Source organism: Xenopus laevis, chromosome 4S (assembly GCF_017654675.1).
Source record: "Xenopus laevis strain J_2021 chromosome 4S, Xenopus_laevis_v10.1, whole genome shotgun sequence".
NCBI classification, from domain to species: domain Eukaryota; kingdom Metazoa; phylum Chordata; class Amphibia; order Anura; family Pipidae; genus Xenopus; species Xenopus laevis.
This window is the reverse complement of record NC_054378.1, coordinates 106,926,079-106,946,966: the sequence shown is the minus strand read 5'-3', so window position 1 is coordinate 106,946,966 and position 20,888 is coordinate 106,926,079. Positions and strand designations below refer to the sequence as shown.

Genomic DNA, 20,888 nt, shown 5'->3' with positions numbered 1-20,888 from the left:
GCCAAAAGAATCCACAAGATTTATAGAACAATATGGTCGACAAAAAGATATAAACTGCAAATTGCCAGAATGAAAGTTATGCGTAGAGGAACTAAGGTCAAAAATAAGGCGCATGGAACTTTAGTAAACACAGGAGCTACATGGGAGTTACAGTATGAACAAATGTTATTAAACAGATGCTTTGGAGTCAACTGGATTAGGCTGGTTAGATGATCTGGTTGATATTTCAGGGGAGGGAAGAGAAAGACTGTACGTGGTGTAGAGTTGGGGTAATTCCCTGTTGTGCTTCTCCATGGCAAGGACTGGCCTCATTAAAGGGGACCCGTCACCCAAAAAAATATTCATAATCCTATTTTATCACATCAGTCAAGCAAAATGAACTTTAATTACACTATATAAATTATTTGAATCTTGTTTCCTTCAGTCTGGGAATTCATAATTATAACAAGGCAGGAGCCATTTGTGGACACTGTTATTAAGACAAGCCTTGTATCATCTCAGAATCTTGTTTGTGCAACAGAATGGGGGACCTGATGTCCATCCCCATGTCCTGGCTACACAATTAAATGGTAAAGAGAACGGGGGAATGTGGGGAGAGCAGTGACATCTAGGAAGTGCTGAATGGAAAGTAAAAGTAATTGTCTGCCTGCCTCTATGCCCAGGGCAAAGAGGAGGGGCAGACAATATTTGATTGACAGCTGAGATGTTTAAATGAGCTTACAACAGCTATGAATGCTTTAATAAAAAATAGAAATTGGATTTCATGTTTCATTTGAAAAGGACTTTTATTATACAGATTTTTGTGTCTGGGTGACAGGTCTACTTTAAGCTTCTTCTTCTTGGCATCTGAGATCTACATTCGGTTTTGAAATTTGGGTGATAAAGTTCAGTCTGTTAATGACACCTGGGCCTTTTTGACCATCTCTGACCTGACTGTCCCCGCTTGAATAAAAAGTGCCCTGCCTGATACATACAGACAAGTGAGAGGTGCAACTATGAGCAGTCAACAATGCCCCATGTTCCATTAGCCTGAAAGAGACAGCAATTGCCTTTTATCAGAATCTACTTTAGACTTTTACCCATGTGACTAGAACCTTTTCTGTTCTTCCCTAAACACACATCAGCATGGGAGGACTTTACAGGACACCAATGGATCCTTGATAATTCATAGCATAGTGTTCCTATAGATTAATATAGCTATGAGGGATCTAAATGACAGATATATGTGCGAATGCAATATAATACTGGATACACACTGAAATGGATTTATCTGTTTTCTAGGTTGAAAAATAGTAATACCTCAAGCCCTACCTACTTACATGTGGCTGACATGAGATAGGCAGACCGGTGGGGACAATGCCTTGTGGTGTGATATGTTAAAAAGTTTTTTGGACGAATTAATGTGATTTATATTGTTATGGATGAATTGCACAAATAAATGTTTGAAGTGAGATACGGTGCATGTCTTAAATTTATATGTAACATGTGGTGGTGGACCCGTGCACAGCTCTCACTATAAATTAGCTTATACCCCAAAAATAATTGTTGCCCTGCCTACTGACTGGACTCTGTGTGGGGGAGTCAATTCTGGTGGTGCAGTTTCCAGTAAGGGCAGAGACACACTGTCATATTCGGGAGATTAGTCGCCTCAACTTCGGGGCGACTAATCTCCCCAAACTGCCTTCCCGCCGGCTAGAATGTAAATCACCGGTGAGATGGCACTCGGAGCGATTCATTTTTCGAAGTCGCCCGAAGTTTCCTCATGAGGCAACTTCGGAAAACAAATCGATCCAAGTGCCAAGGCAGTTCGGGGAGATTAGTCGCCCCAAAGAAGAGGAGATTTGCACGACTAATCTCCCTGAATCTGACCGTGTGTCTCTGCCCTTAGGAAGATTATCAGCCAATGCTCTCTGTACCCACTTCCAAAAATATGGGGACAACAAAGGGTAGTTAAATGGAGCTGGCATATATATTAAGGTCCCTGTGATTGACTAGGTCGCTGAGTGAGTGGAGCTATGGCCTTGAGCAAGAGATCAGATGGCCCAGGGTCTTACCCAGACTACATACACTGACAAACACCTTGGCCAAATTAATTTTCTGCCTGGCCTGACTCATATCTGAATGATCCCTGAGTAAATAGGGAAAGATCATGGTTTTGATGTACAAGAAAGGAAGGCCAAATTGGAAAGCAATATCTGCTTATGTATGGCAGCCATATATCCACTGCTGCAATTTGTCACATGTGTCCATATGAAATATCCAGCCCTGTGATTGGACGAATGAAAAGAGGGAGAATTCCCAGTGTACAATGGGTAGAAAGCAATGAGGGAAGGAGCATCAATGGCAAAAATCTAGAAGACAATATGAATACACTCATAAATGTGGGGGTTAACCCCTTTGGCATGAAGTGAAATATTCTTAGTATTCAGAGGCAAAAGGAAAAAACCAAAACTATAAATATGCAGGCAATCAATGCAGAGTATAGTGAGCACAGGGACAGGGCACCGTTACCATACGCAAGACTATAGCAAGAGACTGAGCCCGAGCACCAGAGTTACAGGAGTCCGTGAAGCAACAGAAAGTATTGTAGACAGGGACAATATGATGCATAAATAGTATTGGGGTATTGAGGGTGTTTGGGACACTCCAGTCTAGAACCAGTAGCAATGTTATTTGTGCTGCAAAACCTCTTGGCACTCTGTACAGATTAGTAATGGTAACCTTTGACGTCAGATCACAGGGCGATAGAGAAAACATCAGGGTTTCGCAAATAGAGTGACAGTATCCAGAGTGTGCTTCTGTGGAACTAACACAATGAACACTGCCTCTGGCTTTCCACTGCCCTCTACATTGTGCTCGGTTTGTGTCACTCAAGAGCTACGGAGGAACTGAATTATAAGCTCCTGATGCAGCGCCTCACCTGTGCTTGTGTCATCATTGTGCTCTGCCTTGAGACGGCCCTTCAAGTGGAAATATAGGCTTTCAACTCTGCCGCTTATTATTATCCAGACTGCAGAGCCAAGCTTTGTCTCTACAGGAGAATGACTAAATGTTCACACACGGCTAACGAGAGATCTGCAGGGCACTGTGCTGTTTCACAAACAGGTCGACTTGCGAAGAACGTTGGTCGAACAGCGGAACACATCACAGTTGGACAAACCCACCGCTATTATTTTGGGTGGATGATGCTCTCTTCATTGCTTCCCTGTACGACAGGGAGGTCTGTGGGATACGTGTGCAGCAGAATTGTGATCCCCGTACATGCAGATCAGTGCAGAGCAAGCCAGTTGCTTGGGCGGACAATGTGCATCATGTCAGACAGCGATATTACAGGTGACGGATTAATATGAAGCATTTAGAACAGATGATGGACACTAGGCTCTCTCTACTCATGGGCCTCAAGGGATCTGATGCTCTGCATGGAGAAAACGGAGGCCTGATACTGCTTTTGCAGAGGGTGTTGCTCTTCGTACAGCCTTGTTTTGCACTTACAGTATCTCGGTGTCACTTTTCAGGTGACTTTGGCTCAATGCACTTGCTAACATGAATGGTCACCCAACACCTGGATGAGTCCTACGGACAATGACCTGATGAATCTTGATGATATGATCATGTATAGATATGATGTCATCACCAGGTTACCTCTGCCTCCCAACTCAATGTGGGAATGGTACGAGAATACAGAAGGAGAATCACATACTTTATGTCAGAAAACAAAAGGGTCACAACATTGATCATGACCCCGCTTGATGCTTAAAGTGAGGACAGTAATGGAACCTGAGGTCCAAGCATAGGTACCATGGAGACAGATGAACAGGAAACAGGACCTCCTCAGAGTTGCCGTGGTTGCCATGTCCAATCAACAGGAATTTAAACTTGTTGTCATGGTAACTGCTGCCAGTATACCAGATGGCATTTTTTATAGTTGCCAAATATCTCCCGGTGGCATAGGAAGGTCTCTTTGTTGTCACAGTAAAATCATCCTAAATAAGTGCTGGTTGTTCTGGTGACTCAGCCCCGAAATAAAAGAAAGGTGTTCTTTTGGTTGCCATGGTAACCACATCAGGAAACAGGCCTCAGGAAGGCGCAGTGATAGAGGGAGGAGATTGTATTACGTCTAAAGGCCTCGATTGGAGGTTGACCAGAAGCCATGGGGCAAGACAAACTGGATAAGGAACTGGAGAAACATCAGCAGAAGCCACGACGGCCGGAACATGTATCCTCTCCCGCAATCTGACGTGTCCTCCTGGTAATAATCAAGTGCACTAGTTATATCTTGTGCAAAAGCAAAATAAACACGCTGTTTAGCATTAGATGACATACGAAGACCTTAAAATGCTGACAGAAAGCTGGGCACACAGACTATGAGACATGAGATGTTATCAAGTACATAAGAAATGCAAGTTTCATACTTACCATAGGGCTGTAGTCAAAGCACATGCGTGGCCCTTTCCTGTAACGTGGCATCTGCACCAGCTCGCACTGCTCGGGTCCCTCAGCTGAAGGAAGGTGTCAAGGTGTGATAAAAAACAAGTTGAAATTCCAACTACATCTCCAGAAAAGCCCAATGTGTTGTCTAAATGCCCTCACCAACCTACCCCACTGCTCATCCATTATATATCAGAATTTAAGGTTATGGTTCATTTTTGCTCCACCTGGGATCTCCCACTGATGCACAAATAGGGCTATTGGTACACCAATTTTTTTGTGTAGACAGACATTGAACCATCGAGATGGTTCAATGGTGGATATGTTCTAATTTAATTTATGATTTACAATATATATTTCTGATTTGAGTCGTCTTTAGCTTTAGTCAGTGAAGTAAATTCAGTACATTTTATTGTATTGTAAAGATAAGAAGTAAAGTGTCCTTGCTTTACGTGTATTGCTGGGTAAACAGTCCATAGTAAATATAGGTAAGGTTTCCCAGCAAATATCCTTAAAGGAGAATTCATCCCTAAACTTAAAAAACCCCTACCCCCCTACCCTACATAGACCACCCCCCCCCCTGTGTTACCCCGGGCAAATGCCCCTAACGTTTTACTTAAACCGCGGTGCAGTTTCAGGCATCGGAGTTCATGGGCGCCATCTTCTTCTCTTCGAAAATCTTTGGAATGAGACCGGCATGAGACTCACGAAAATTGTCGAAGCGTCGGACTCATTACGAAGACTACCGAAGCAGTTGAAGATAGTGCCTGTGAACTCTGATGCATGAATCTGCACCGAGGTGTAAGCCCAGGGTAACACTTAGGCTGGGGGGGAGGAGGGTCTATGTACTGTAGGGGGATAGGGGTTTTTTAAGTTAAGGGTTGAATTCTCCATTAAGACAGACAAGACTCAGATTCAGTAATACAACTGAGTCCTGGTTAAAGAGATACAAAGTTCTTGCTGATCTTTTAGTATTGCATTGGACAGCATTTTGGGCTGAAGACTCCCTTAAGCCAACAATATTGCCTAGGTCAGCATTTGGGGTTAAAGGTCTCTTTAGATGTTGAGTATAAAGGACGCCTTCATTTTTGGATAAGGAGCTTCACCTCAGACTCCTGAAAGAGTGCCAGGATTTTGGATCATCGCTTGATTATCTAGAACCTGAGGGTCATGCACCAAAGCTTGCGGAGCTCCCCGATTGTGCGTAATTGATGCTGAACTGACTATTGTATTACCAACATACGAAGCTAAGTAAATGCTTTAAAATTCTACCTTACTTGTGTGTGTGTAAGTTATTGCTCACAATCAGTATATCAAAAGGTTTAATCATTGATCCTGTATATTTGTATTAATATTTTTAATAATATTTATCAGTAAAATTATTAATATTGATAACGGTTCACCCCTTTTATTAAATGCCTCCAAAAAGGCCCAAACAGATATGAGTTGCTGGGGGCGGTGGGGCATGGACGAAACTGCCTAATGATTTAATCCATGTTGCTCCAAGTATTGGCACTATAACAGCAAAAAATCTGAAAACATTAAATCCAAGAAATAGCGCAGCTCTCCTCAGTGGGTCCCCACCCACAATTTACTTTATTTAACACAGAACAGTATCTGATTTCACAGGCTTGAGAAAGGGTCCTGTGAGTCCCGAAACGTTGCCACATGTCTGCTCACATTTGAGCCAATAAAATACATTTTTTAATATTATACAATTTGCAGTGTGCTGCAGTATATTGGACTTCCGCCTCAATGGGTCGGTGACAAAATGGCGTCAGTTCTGGAAAAAAATAAAATCGGGGTTCTACTGTTAACTGCAGTATGAACATGGGATGCTAATTAAGACAAAAAATATGCTAATCTGGTGTACATACTGTATATGTATGATAATTAGAACATTAAATATATATATATTGCTTCTTATTAACATCTCAGTGTTTCTCCTCTGTTAGTAACTAGCACTTTAGCTGAGTGAGCATTTACCCACAGGCACCCAAGCCCACCCATAGGCCTATTATCTTGTTTCTTATATGAGAGGATACAGCGTGTCTCAGCCTGATCCAGTTTCATGGAGTCGCACTGACTGCAGATCATCTTTTCTGCCACCACAAACAGCAGGTTTGTGTTGGAAAGTCTCTGGGCATGAAAGTACCTACAGGGCAGAAGGGAAGGAGAACAAAGAAAAGGAGTGAGGCTCTCGACATAAAAAACAAATAGTGCAGCATGCTCAGCATAGTACTAACCGGGAGCAAGGGCCACAGTCGATGACTGCTGAGTAAGTCGAATTGATGTTGCCAAAGTAATACTGTGTCTGTTTCATGATGCAACTGGCTTCCCGGGACTCCATATTCTCTGCTGCAATATCATCTATTAACAAACAAACGACAAACTGTAGTGACCTGGGGTGCTATTTATTGCATCTAAGGGCAACTTTGTTCCATCTGCCATCATAAAACAGTCCCGGGTTTCAGCTCCCACTCCCCTTCTTGCACCAATTCCCAATTCCCAACCCTCATTCTTGCCCTTCCAGCGGCAGCACATTCTCTCTTACCTGCCTGCAGCCAACTGCCATATACAACACTGACAAGAAGATGCTGGAACAGAGACCTAAGGAGAAGAGAATTAACATTGGTCGGATGAGTCCAGAATAGGTTGCCTTAGTTTCTGTGGTGGATAGTTCAACTGACGTACTCTCACTGTTACCAAATGTCTTCTACCATTATTGTATTTCTAGAGAAACTTCTATTCTACAAATCTTTAGAAACTCATGGGAACACATAGAGATCCGCTTGGATGGCAATTTTGCCAAATGAGCGGATATCTTGCCGATATGCCCAATTTGAGGCCGTAGGGTCCAATGGGTGGTCGGATTGTGGGACAGCATCAACAAACAGATGCAGTCTGCGATCCGATGGGATTTTTTCACCTGCCCGATTGACATGCTGTCGGCAGCTTTTATTGGTCAGTGAATGGCCACCTTTAGGGGCAGATTGATTAAGGGTCAAATTGAAAATTAGAATTTTTTTTATGGTCAAATTCGAATTGTGAATTATCAAAACTCAATTTGAGTTTTTATTCAAATTAGAATTTCGAGATTTATCATCCTCTGGCACTTTAAGAAGTCGAATTCGACTACTCCCCACCTAAAACATGGCAAGTTCATGTATAACTCAACATGCTAATAGCCTTCCTGACATTCAAGTTTTTTTCGGAGAAAAAAACTCAAATCGAGTTTAGTCGAATTTGGTTTGATTCGGTAAAATTCATCCAAGTTTTAGAGATTTTTTTTTTTAATAAATAACCCTCGACTCTGTGTATGGGGGCCTTAAGCCTGGGAACCTCAATCTATTGTCTATATTGATATACCTTGCACCCCAGCATTATAATATGCCTGCTTATAGACTTTGTATTTGTCTGAATCCCCGTGGATAAAAGATCCCTATACTTTCTCTGTGATGTACGATGGACACAGGCAGACAAGCAAGTGAATGGAAGAGGCAATATTACACAGAAGATAAGGGATTAAGGACACACACAAAACCCAGGTGAAATGCAGCCAAGAATACGGCTCCTAGATGAGTGAAAAGGTGCGTAGGTCAGTGTGCAGGGACCCCCAGTTGTGCACATAAAGCTCTCCCCATACAAACAAGCACTGAACTCACCAGGCAGCCGCCGAGGTTAACCAGGCCAAGTTCAGAACATCAGCGATTGTTGGCTAAAAAAAAAGAGAAAAATCAGTAGTCACAACACCCCCTAGCACACCTCCCTAGCAAGATGAGCAACGTTTGTCCTGGTCCTGTGTAGCCCATAGCAACCAATCTGCTATTACAAGTAAAATGCAGTTCGAATAATGAAAAGCACATCTTACTGGTTGATATGGATACTATGCCCATGGCAAAATCTAGACATTTTTACATAATTCCATTACATGAACTAACACAGAGAGGCTTTGCAACACCACAATTGGATGTTCCACATATATATATATATATATATATATATATATATAATATATATCAATTGATAACTGGCATACAGCTTGCATACGTGAGACACTGTCCATACACTGCAACGAGATTGAGTTCTTTGTATCTATATTGTGCTCTTGTTCTCTAAAGAGAATTTTCAGATTTTTCTTCCTGAGGCAGTTTCTCCCTCTCAAAATAGCAAATATTAATTTATACATTATATATAGCTTTTCCTCTGTGCCAATAGTATCACCCTAATACACCGAGCACTGTAAGTGATATCATGAAAATCATGTACAAGGCTACAGGGTCTCCTGTTATATATTGGGATTCTTTCCTCATCTTATTCAGGGACACAGAACTAGCAAGGCAGTAACTGATGCTCGAAGGGCACGCTCTTGTGCTCAAATCATCAGCCCAAACCTTCTAGCAGCAGCCTTTAGCTGTCAGGGAATTCTGGGAAATGTCTTTCAATAGTAGCTCCAAAGCCACAGGACAACAAAGCCTGGTCTATTACACAAAATAAAGCTCCCAGCCGGATACAGAATTTCATGCGGTACTAAACCTTTCCTACAGCACAAAATATCATATAGAATTCAGCTGAATTGTAAGTCTGCATGCTGATCAGAGTACGGGTTTATTATATTCAAGGGGTAGTTGACCTTTAACTTATACTATGGTGTGATATTCTGAGACAATTTGCAATTTGTCCATTTGTAATAATCTGTTGTTTAGTTCAGCAGTCTCACACAGCAATCTGACCACCATTTGAAAGCCAACTGAAAAGGCCCCTCTATCACATATTACAAGTTAACTCAAAGGTGAACTACCCCATTTATGAATAGTGACTCAAAGAGTACAGCTTCTCCCAGCAGATAAACAACACCCCAGAACGTAGTCGCCTCTAAATTTTAATCAGAAAAGGATTGCCCAAGAATCTCCACCCTACACAGGCAACTGCAACCAACCTCTCTCAGCAATCTCACTTATCCAATGGGCTGCAGTAAATTGGAGAGGGCAGTGGTTTATATGACAAGTATAATAATCACTTACCACAAAGATTCCACGAGGTGCTGCCCCTTTGTTGCTTTCAGTCTTAGGGGCACAAACAGACTGGTAATCATAGGACTCCTTCTTTGTGAAGAATGAATTATTATACAGAGCTGACATGAGATTGGGGTCCACTTCACTGAAGAACTTCCCGACCTGAGAAAAGACAGAAATGTACATTGAAAAAGGAAGGTATAAGCAACAGAACAGACTCCAGGGAGGATGAGGGGCAAGGCTAGACTGGCAATCTGTGACTTCTGACAGATGGCAAAGGGGCTGCTGTTTGGGCCAATGTGTGCTTGAAAGGTCAGGGCCTATTCTAAATCCCAGTTTGGGCCTGGTGAGGGGTAAAATGAAAGGAGGCACACCTCTTACTCTTAATTTCCCTATGAACTGAGCTAATAAATATTAATAATAATAATATGTTTCTGTTTGGGGTACCAGGAAGAATCCTAATGCCTCTGTCCTTCTTAGTAATGTAGTGGACTTTGGCTTAGAGAGGCTTTTAAAGGAAAACTATACCCCCCAAACAATGTAGGTCTCTATAAAAAGATATTGCATAAAACAGCTCATATGTAAAATCCTGCTTCATGTAAATAAACCATTTTCATAATAATATACTTTTCTAGTAGTATGTGCCATTGGGTAATCATAAATAGAAAATTGCCATTTTAAAAAATAAGGGCCGCCCCCTGGGATCGTAGGATTCACTGTACTCACAAATATACCAACAAACCATACATGTTAGGTCACATGAGCCAATTAACAGACAGAGTTGTGTCTTTTGCTTCCACACTTCTTCCTGTTACAGTTAGAGTTGTAGTATTTCTGGTCAGGTGATCTCTGAGGCAGCACAGATAGAGTCACGAAATGGTGGCTCAAGGCAAGAGATGTAAAAGGGCAATATTAACTTAAATATATATTCCAGTTTGGTAAGATTCTTTAATATGCCACTTAATATGATATGAACTATCTGTTGCTTAAGTGTTCATTTTGGGGGGTATAGTTTTCCTTTAAGCATGAGGAGCACCAGTTCTCAGCCCAGACTGGCAATTTGTATATTCTGGCAAGTGGCAGAGAGGCTGCGGTTGAATTCTGGTGAGAGTCACCCAGTTTAAGGACGTGTTTTTAGGAATCACATGAAAAGGTAGAGGGGGTGGAGCTGGAAAGTGTCAGTTACAACTACAAGCTCATGATCTAGAATAAAATGCTGAAAAGGGGATCACTGGCAATGCAACAGGGTTGGGGTTTATAATGACGTAAGTCATGGATTCCTAGTTGTTATACAAGTCCACAAACCCCGTCAATAGCCTTTAACAGGAGGCTGCAGCCTGATCTTTTGCGAATAATTCTGCTAATATAGATGGTTTCATTTAGCAACATCACTGCCAAATACCATAGAATAGTAGCATGTGCACTACTGGGGTCTGTTCCAAAACATAACTTAGCATAATGGAGCAAGGGTTTCATTAGATTTAATAAAGAACTGCATTATTCATATTGACTAAGGACCAGGACGCCGTGATTAATGGATTCCCCAACTGACCTGAGACCAGTGGTCCTGCTGATTAGACACGACCAGGAATCCTCCATCATCAATCAGCACACACAGCAGTTCCTGGAAATATTAGAGATATAAGGACATAGTACTAAACAAGTGCATGTCATGTTTTCTACACACACTGCAGATAGAAAGAGATACAATTATCTGCAGTAAAGCGGCATATTTCTTGCACACATAAGCAAGGTTAGTTTGAATATTTTCCATACCTATAAAAAAAGGAAAATAACACCATATATAATGTATATGTTTGGCTTTTGTGAATATTACAACCCCTCTCCCGGTGCCAATCATTTCCTACCCATACACACAAAGGCACTTAGACTGGCACTCACCTCATTGTTGACATCACAGTCCATCTCACAGCTGGCAGAGGGACTACACTGTAGAGAACACAAGGAAAATGGTTACTTCCACTGAACACAAAGTGCAACTATGATCCAGAAGTGATGCATGGCGACATATTACTGGAGGAGAAATAATCCCATTCCTTAGATCAGTGGCGTAATTAGATATTACTGGGCCCCACAGCAAGTTATTTTTTAGGCCCCCAAAATGTCTAGAGGTTGATCTGTTTTACCAATATGTATTAAAATTGTATATGAATTAGGGCTTCCTGGGGCCCCTATACTTCCTGGGCAGCCGCAGAGTCTGCTTCCTCTATAGTTACGTCCCTGCCTTGGATCCAATGCCTGTTTGTAGAAATGTCCCTGCTTTTTGTGGCATTATAATCACTGCTGGCAGATCATAATGCCCCCAAAAGCTGGTGATATTGGAATACCAAGTCTGCAAAGATAATCAGGGTCCTTATGTCCTGTTCTTATTTGTTGCACTGATGCAATTTAACCCCTGTGCTAGTAAATCAGTCCCTTACATATTACTAAAACAAGGAACTGTATCATCAAAAAACAGAAACAATTATTTATTTCAGCTGCTATGACAATTTATTTTATTCAGTAACCACAGAAAGTTTTTTTTCTGTAAAACACCAGTTATTGTAATGTGTTTGCTATAAGGTCTGAGGTTCAGCCATCTTTTTTTATGTGGTCTAAATAAAGCACTGCAAGATCTGCTGTGTTTTCAGGGAATATTGAGTAACAAATATTAATAAAACACTTTTTTTCAGTTCAGTTGGTTTTCAGATTATTCATTTTTCCAATTACTTTCTACTTTCTATTTGTGACCGTTTTTCTAATATTGGAGTGTAAAGTGTAATTTTTCACCTTCTAAAACAGCTCCGGGGGAGGGGGTCGCCGACCCTGTAAAGATACATTTAGTTGATACATTTCTTACCCTGCTGAGCAGAATCCCTGAGTTTCATTAAAAGCAGATGTCTAAATTGATAAAATAGTTGCTAATATTCCCCAGATACTGCTGAGAAATGTATCAATTAAATGTAGCAATTTGTAACAGTTCAGGTGCTCCTGGATCAATGAGCTGCCAGACTCAAACCCCAGAGACATGAAAATTAAACTTTAAACTTACATTTTGGGAAAACGGTAAAAAAATAAAAGATGTAAAGTAATTAAAAAAAAGTCTTTGTTTCTGGCGAACAATCTGAAAATACAGTAACTGAACTGAAAAAAAATGTTTAGAAGGTGAACATCCCCTTTAATAAATACACTACAGATATTTGTGTACTGCAAATAAAAGTCCAGTGACCATGGTTTCATTTCCCTGTCTTACTGGCCCTTAAGGGTAGGACTACACGGACGCAACAAAATGCCGGCGTCAAATCGCATGCAACGGAAATAAGGTAAGTGAGTCGGATGAAGTCGCAGCGTTGATCCAACACGACTGTCAGATGCAAATGCTGCACACTCCGTCGGCATTCGACAGTCGTGTCGAGTTGGATTAACGCTGCGACTTCATCCGATCTCTTACCTTTTGACGCCGGCGTTTTTTCGCAGTGCGTCGGATGGCAACTAAATCGCCCGTGTAGTCTTACCCTAATTCATACACAAGAAAGTGACGTAAATTGGGAGCAAAGAAAGTAAGTGCAAACCTTATGTGGTCCTTGGGGGTGCCGCTCTGATTGATTACTAGCTAGAACTTTGAACTTTTCCACCCAAGATTCCAGGTCCAGCTTCACCCCGACCACTGTCACAAGGTATGGAAAAAATATTATTATTATTATAAAGAGGCACGTTATCCTGAGGTACTATGCAACACTGTAGCTACATATACATATATATGTTACTCTTTTGCATATAAATATCCCCAATATCTATATCAATATTTCTATGTCCTAGCAGTTCTCTTACCCTCCCATTCCACTTCTGTTCTCTGACCTCTACCAATGAGATCACTCACCACCTTTCTGCCTTTTGGCACATTCTGACAATCGACACACATTTAAAAATGCAATTGAATTAAAAGGAAGCGTAAGAACATGGGGACATTAAAAAAAAAAAAGATGGGTTGGGTTGCAAAACTGGCTATTCGTGCTGTTTTGGTGAGTCTCTCTAAGAATCCCTGATTAAAGGAAAGAGAAACAGTTATTTGAACGTCATACTTAATCCTACAATCCCATTTTTAATCCTACAAGAGCGGCAAAGTCCTTAACTTAAAAACAAATGGTTTTCCAGAGCCTAGCAATTAGCAGTGGTTATGGGCTTGTGAGCTGAACTCCACCCAATCTTTAATTAAAGGTGATTACACATGAGATATGCTTTGCAGTTAGTTAAACAGCTCAAATAATTTATAACATCATGATAGAACAGGAGCTCCACCTGCTGAAGAAGGAAGGTCATTACACTAGCAATCAAAAAAACAATACAATCCATTAATTTAATCCTATTATATTGGTAACTATATATTAATAAAGCTTTACAATACAATAACGCAGATCTGGACCTCAACTGGTGAAACAGCTGCCATTATGTAAAGTCCCTATGATTTGCTCTGCTCTCAGTTTTACAGAGGCTTATAGCTGCTGTCTAGAAAACCTTTCCCTGGAATGTAACTACAAGTAAGAACCCAAAAAATCAAAATAGAAAAGTACCCCGTATGTAACAACTGATTTTGTATCTAGTAATAGATTACTTCACTACCATTCAAAATAGTAGTTACAAAACTTAAATTAAAGTGCAGTGCGTGCCGGTCATTTAATTCATCAACAATTTTATGTAAAGCCAATCAATTCCCAAATCAATTAATTCCCAGGCCAATTCATAAATAAATTGAATATAAATATAAAGTACCGTTTAGTGCATTTATCCAATGACTGTTGCCAGATTTCAACATTGACAATCAGTTCATTAAAAATTCATGATTAGGCTCAGGTGTAATTAAAAATGTCCACAAATTCATAGGGAGTGCCAATTAATTATAAGAAACAACGTGCATTTACAAAGTTGATGTTCTAGAAAAAATTCATAATAAAAATAGAATTATATATAAAGTACCGTGCAATAAGTATCAAATACTAGATAGGTAGATTAAGTAAGAATAAGATCTAAATCTAATTTTAATTATGAGCAGGAGTTGGGATAAAGGCCAAACAAAGTGCTACAGTCTTGCAGTAAGGTAAAAGGATATAATGAAAAAATAGAAGGTGGAACTGTCCCAAAGCTAGCTGCCTAATAATTACTAAAGGCAGACGGGCAGATAAAGCTGCCGATATCGGTCGTTTGGACCAATTTGACTGCTTATCTGCACGTGTATGGGGGCTTCCGACGGGTCTTCCCGATCGATATCTGGCCACGATATCGATCGGGAAGGTTGGATTTTTAACCCACCGACCCGTTGGAGCCCCTTGGCGCATCGTAATTCGATCGTTTGGCCATACGGCCGAACGTTCGAATTACCCCCCAAAATAGCCATGGCGTTAGTGGCATATTGGGGAAAGAACCGCTCGTTTGGCGATGTCTCCAAACGAGCGGATCTTTGAGTCTATGGCCACCTTAAGACTGGGACAGCACAAAGAGGAAGGCAGGACAAGGTAACTGAGACTAATTAATTTGCCCTGAGGCTATGCTATGCCTGAAAAGCCACAAATCATCGGCCCCTTAGAATGGAAGGAAGAGTTTTAGAGATAAAAGGTAGACAGTAGAGACAATGAATAAACCCACTTGTAATGAACCAAAGATAAAAAGTTTGTTAAAAAACCAGAGATAATAGCGACTCGCTAAGCAAGAACCTTCAATTCCATGGCATTAAGTCTGCTGCTGTTTCACACTATATGGCAGCACTGGACAAAATGCTTGTGTGCCACTGCTTCCTATTTTAGGTTGTCACCTTCCCACCAATGTGTAACTACTCACAGAGCCTCATTTATTCCTTCCTGTACACCTCATGCACTCACATATATCATGTGTTACCTGCAGGTTTAAGCTTCTTGCCCAAGATCTCCAGCTCTACAGCAGTGCTCACCAGGATACCAACAGTATTATTTTCAAGCTCAGTGGGCCGGTACCCAGCTAGGAATGAGAAGAGACCAATAAAAAACATTTTATAAATACAGCTGATTCGTCATATACCTTAAAGGAACAGTAACGTCAAAAAATAAAAGTGTTTTAAAGTAATGAAAATATAATGCAGTGTTGCCCTGCACTGGTAAAACTGCTGTGTTTGCTAAAGAAACACTACTATTGTTTATATAAATAAGCTGCTGTGTAGCAATGTAAGGAGCCATTCAAAGAAGAAAAGGCTCAGGTTACACAACAGATAGCAGATAAGCTCTTTCTGTCTAATGGTGTTATCTGTTATCCATTAGTTAACCTGTGCCATATAGCCGTTTTTCAATTTCCGCCATTGCTCCACAGCAGCTTGTTTATATGAACTATAGTAGTGTTTCTGAAGCAAGTAGATCAGTTTTACCAGTGCAGGGCAACACTACATGATATTTTCATTACTTTACACTTACACTTACACTTTACACTTACATTTTTGGGTGTTACTGTTCCTTTAAACACATAAAACATCCTGATCACCCTTTCAATTTCATGTGATGCTCATGTACTCTTGGAATGATACCCTAACCTAGAACATAGGGCACATGTATGTGAGCAAAGTGCAATTTTGAGCGCAATTGCCATGTTTTTTTCCTATATTGCAGAGACACAGGTCACTGAAGGAACCCTGAACCTACAGCCTCATTTAAAGTTGTAGGTAGCTCCAAGGTTCCCCGGAGTCAATAGGCGCAGCAGCACTTAATTCAGAACAGAAGGCAGAAAGGACTGAATGGTGCCGAGCACAACAATACAGTTGTGCATTTTGAAGCAAGTAATGAAAGTGGATTTATTTGCAACTGACTGACTGAAGGAAAATTCCTGGACCACAACTACACTTGTAAACCTACATGAGCCCTCATATATATCTACCTAATACTACAGATGTGTGGCCCAACGCCTTATAGCTGAATTGAAGTTAAAGCTAATTTGATGTTCTATATTATACTAGAACTACATCAGTATTTTTTTTTTATATACATGTAACTTTAGTATGGGTTGGGGCAGAGGGTCAAACATACATGTATGTTCAGCAATAAAACAGAAGAACTCTAAGAAGTTCTCTGTCTTAGCCAATCAATACTCACATTCTCTGTAGGGAGCCCTGAAGATATAGCCCTTGTTATCCAGGCTCCTTCTGTAGTATGTGGCATTGTGTGGCTCCAAATCTTCCATCCAATCATCTGCAGCTCTAAAGAACCAGTGACATATCAGTGAAAAGCCAGTGTAGTCTTTAAGAGTTTCGCTATTACTATTGCTGCTAATCAGTTTATTCTTCAAAAGGTATATAGGGCAGCCCGAAGTTCTGGCCTTGCTTAAAGACAATGATACACAGAGCAATTATGTTCATTTTGGACAGGAGGCGAAATGTTTGATTTTAACTTTGAAGGGCATTTGCCTGGTAGTATTAGATGCAGAAACCTACTTGTTGGGGAAAACTCTTGTTATTCCTCCATCAGTGGAAGCAAAAACAGCAAGAAGCCCATATCTGTAAGGAAAGAGGGTGGAGTATAAAAAAAATGCAAGGAAAATAGTGGAGGAAAAAAAATCACTCCCAAAAGCCTAATGCTATTAATTTGATTTAGGGAACTCTCAAATTATTCTGTTATTAGTCACTGGTAGAATGTTTTAGCTTGTGTTCCAAGGAACACTTTTCTCTATGGACCCTACCATGCAAAGGTTCTAAAGGAACACAACAGCTAAATATATCTACAATCTAGAATTTTAAATTTTATGTAATCCCAAAAGGCACAACTAAAACTCATATGATAAGAATGGTCTATTGTTTCAAGAAAATGACTATACCAGATTTTTAGAGGATCTTTTGGGTCTCTTTTGTTGACTAAGGTTCTCTGTGAATATACTCTTCTAACAAATTAAATGAATATACTCTTCTAAACTATGGGTAAATTCTGGCCCTGAATCATCTCACGTGAGAAGATCCTTGTCTTTCCAAACACGATCTGCCAAATCCCGTGTGATTCCTGTGTCCAAGATCAAGTTATGGAGCAAAAAACTGTCACCTGCAAGACAGGATATCCTAAGTCAGGCACAATTCCATTCCATCCTACACATATTCCTATGCACATTTTAGGTCAGAGTACAACTATACCCACAGTGTTTAGAATCTGGAGTTACTTTTTCCATCAATGATATAAAATTTTCAAGAAATTCAGTGTTGTTGTTGGACTGTTCAAGCTCCTTGCAGTATTGTCTGTGAAGTGGAAGACAGTAATAAAAAAAGTGGCATCAATGTCACTGTGTAAGGCATGTGGTAGAAAATAAAGGAAATATGTAGGGTAAAATAAGATATAAATCAAAGATAGGTGTTCAAGGTAGTCTGGAAATGTTAAGAGGAAGGTGGCTAGAAGTGAAGAGGAAAGATTAAGACAGGATAAAAATGAAGAGAACAAAGAGGAAGGCAGGCTAGAATGGAGAGGGAGGCAGCTAGAAATGGAGAAAAAGGAAAAAAGGAAAAAGGAAGACAGGATAGAAATAGAGAAAGCAAAGAGGAAAGCAAGCTAGAAACTGGAAGAGGAAGGTGAACAAGAAATGGAGAGAGAAGAAGGAAGTCAGGCTAGAAATAGAGAGGGGGGAGAAAGAGACATGGAGAAAAAGGAAGACAGGAAAGAAATGGAGAGAGCAGAGAAGAAGTTAGGATAAAACTGCTATGGAAAAGCAAACTAGAAATTGTGAGAGGGGAAAAAAGAGGGCTAGAAAAGAATGAGAGGGAAGAGGAAAGTAGACTAGAATTGGAGGGAGGAAAGAAGAAATGGAGGCAAGCTACAACACTACTAGAAACAGAGAAGATGGAAACTAGAAATGTAGAGAGGAAGAGGAAGGTATGCTAGAAATTGTGAGGTGAAGAAGGGAAACAGGCTGGAAATGAGGTAAAACCAAAGAATAATGATGTGGCAGGTAGAAAGTCACATATGTGTAAACAGCAAAGCAGGTCATACAGGAGGCCGGGAAGACATCATATGTATTCACCAAAGGCAATTCGACTATAACTACAGTACCTTGGAGCAAGAAACACTCGTCCTTCTGATTCAAAGTTGTTAGGAAGCAAAGATTCAAAATCTGTAATAGAAAAGAAAGTTATCCAGCACATGATGGAGATTGTGGCCACATGTTGGCCAATAAAGGAAGGGTTTCTCCTACATGATATGTCCCTGTGTGTGATTCCTAGAGCAGTGTTCAGCAGAGAAACCAAAGGCAGAGTGGACCTCAGTGCAGAGAGATATTAAATGTGTTCTCCCTAGTGTTCATCTTTGAGACTCTATATTATAGATATCCGGAAGCCTAGGCCTGCATGAGGACATCTGGGAATTTGTATGAGTCTGCTCGTGAGAAAGGGCAGAAAGAACCAGCATTGTATGACGTTACAGGTGATCTTTGGTGATTAGACAATATCTAACCTATCATAATTTGATATATTTGTGTGTCACTGCACAAGGAAAATGCTCACTAACACTAATCTTTCATTTATCATGAGCTGGGCAAGCTTTCAAGGGACCAATACAAGGCAGTGGATATATAGAGACACGGTGGGGATACTAGAATGGTTGTGGCAGAAGAATTCACATCTCCATGTACGCTATATAGGAACCAGCACCTTGTCCCTACATTATTTTGCTTATTATAAAGTCATACCCATTTCGAATGGCTGGATTCAATCTATACCAGCAATGGTGTACTCTGCCACCAATGAAGTGAAGTGATGCCAGAAAAAAATGAATTTTTTGAGTACATTGTGCTACACTGAGACCATACTAAGGCTTGAGTAGCTATTCTCAACCCCATGTGTATACTGTTATGGGACCTGTTATCCAGAATGCTCGGGACCTGGGGATTTCCGGATAATGGATCTTTCTGTAATTTGGTTCTTCATACCTTAAGTCCACAAGAAAATCATGTAAACAATTAATAAACCTATTAGGCTGGTTTTGCCTGCAATAAGGATCTACATCTTAGTTTGGGGTCAAGTACAAGGTAATGTTCTATTACTACAGAGAGGTAAAGGGAAATCATTTTTCAATATTTGGATTATTTTGATAAAATGGGGTCAATGAGAGATTACCTTTGCATAATTCGGAGCTTTCTGGATAACGGATCCCATACCTGTACTGTGGGGAAACAGAGCTGGGTTGCTAATGTGGAGGGCAAAGGTTGGGTGTATGTAAATCTAAAGCTTTATTTAGTCACATACACAAGAGCAGTGATCCCCAACCAGTAGCTCGTGAGCAACATGTTGCTCTCCAACCCCTTGGATGTTGCTCACAGTGGCCTCAAAGCAGGTGCTTATATTTGAATTCCAGGCTTGGAGACAAGTTTTAGTTGTATAAAAAACAGATGTACTGCCAAACAGAGTCTCAATGTAAGTTGACACTTAATTTTCATGTGTTGCTCCCCAACTCCTTTTACTTCTGAATGTTGCTCACGGGTTCAAAAGTTTGGGGATCCCTGCACAAGAGCATGATAGAGTGTGTGTGAGTGTGTGTTTGTGTAGGTGTGCATGTCTCTTGGCATGATGCACAGTCTACTTCAATGATATCCCAGGAGATGCCAGTAGGAGCAGGACACACATGCTCTGCTTTATGTAGAAGGACTCAAGTGGGCCATTCAGGGATAACAGAAAGTATTGTGTTCAGGCACTGACACAGCCAGACTGGAGGCTCCAGCAAGACAGTCTAAGCACACGCCAGCCCCCCAAACAGGAGGCACAGTGCATTGTGGGGGACTAGTGATCGGGGTATTTGTATAATAAAATATACTGATTATTTTATTTACTCTTTTGGGCAAGATGTGGGTGCTAAGAACTTGTCCTCTGTAAAGAGTTTTACAGAGATTGTTTGAGAAAAAATCTATGACGGCAATTGGGTTGAAACCTTGGTGATTTGGATGTACCCTTGGTTAGAATTACCACCCACAATGCACTGAGATGCACAGCTGTGGGGTGAGCCAGGAACACAAAGTTGGTTGGATTGTTACCTTCTGAATAGATGTTCAGGGTGGGGTAGGGGCAAGCGATGAGAGGAGTAGGAGGGTGAGAGAGGATTACAGGACACTATCATTGTATCATCAGCATTGCCAATACAGGATCACTGGGATTTAGACAGAAGCTACAGGGGTCAGTGCTGGGCCTCAACTTCCATGCTTTCAAGACCACCACCCCTAAATACAGGCTGCCAACCACAAAGGGTCCCCTCATTATCTGCACTGACTCAGCACTGCCCCCTACTAGCTTGTGTTGTGAGGGGTGTGGAGGAGGAGGGGAGAGGTAGAGAACAAGAGGGGAGTTGAGGATATCATTAACACATTCCTATTTATAAATATATTGAGATATATATTCATAGTTAGGCCACTTCTCCATCAAGGATGGTCTGGTTATGAGAAGGGCAGAGGTGCTTAAGAGGGAAAGGGAGT

The 20,888-nt window shown here is 40.8% G+C and overlaps 1 protein-coding gene across 2 annotated transcripts in view; it reads right to left on the bottom strand.

Moving 5' to 3' along the window:
• Positions 1-1,795: 1,795 nt before the first annotated feature.
• Positions 1,796-20,888, bottom strand: part of cacna2d2.S (calcium voltage-gated channel auxiliary subunit alpha2delta 2 S homeolog) — a 188,472-nt gene continuing 169,379 nt past the window's right edge. The window contains exons 24-39 of one of the 2 annotated variants that reach the window (XM_041561692.1): positions 18,482-18,542; positions 17,579-17,676; positions 17,395-17,485; positions 16,888-16,950; positions 16,550-16,653; positions 15,333-15,431; positions 13,016-13,110; positions 11,346-11,393; positions 10,996-11,067; positions 9,453-9,605; positions 8,094-8,146; positions 6,983-7,038; positions 6,675-6,798; positions 6,474-6,583; positions 4,417-4,499; positions 1,796-4,246 (exon numbers count right to left, since the gene is read on the bottom strand). In XM_041561692.1, the coding sequence (XP_041417626.1) occupies positions 4,118-4,246; positions 4,417-4,499; positions 6,474-6,583; positions 6,675-6,798; positions 6,983-7,038; positions 8,094-8,146; positions 9,453-9,605; positions 10,996-11,067; positions 11,346-11,393; positions 13,016-13,110; positions 15,333-15,431; positions 16,550-16,653; positions 16,888-16,950; positions 17,395-17,485; positions 17,579-17,676; positions 18,482-18,542 (1,439 nt within the window). In that variant the 3' untranslated portion in view covers positions 1,796-4,117. The remainder of the gene's footprint in view (positions 4,247-4,416; positions 4,500-6,473; positions 6,584-6,674; positions 6,799-6,982; positions 7,039-8,093; positions 8,147-9,452; positions 9,606-10,995; positions 11,068-11,345; positions 11,394-13,015; positions 13,111-15,332; positions 15,432-16,549; positions 16,654-16,887; positions 16,951-17,394; positions 17,486-17,578; positions 17,677-18,481; positions 18,543-20,888) is intronic. The other variant, XM_018261321.2, reaches the window with a different exon arrangement.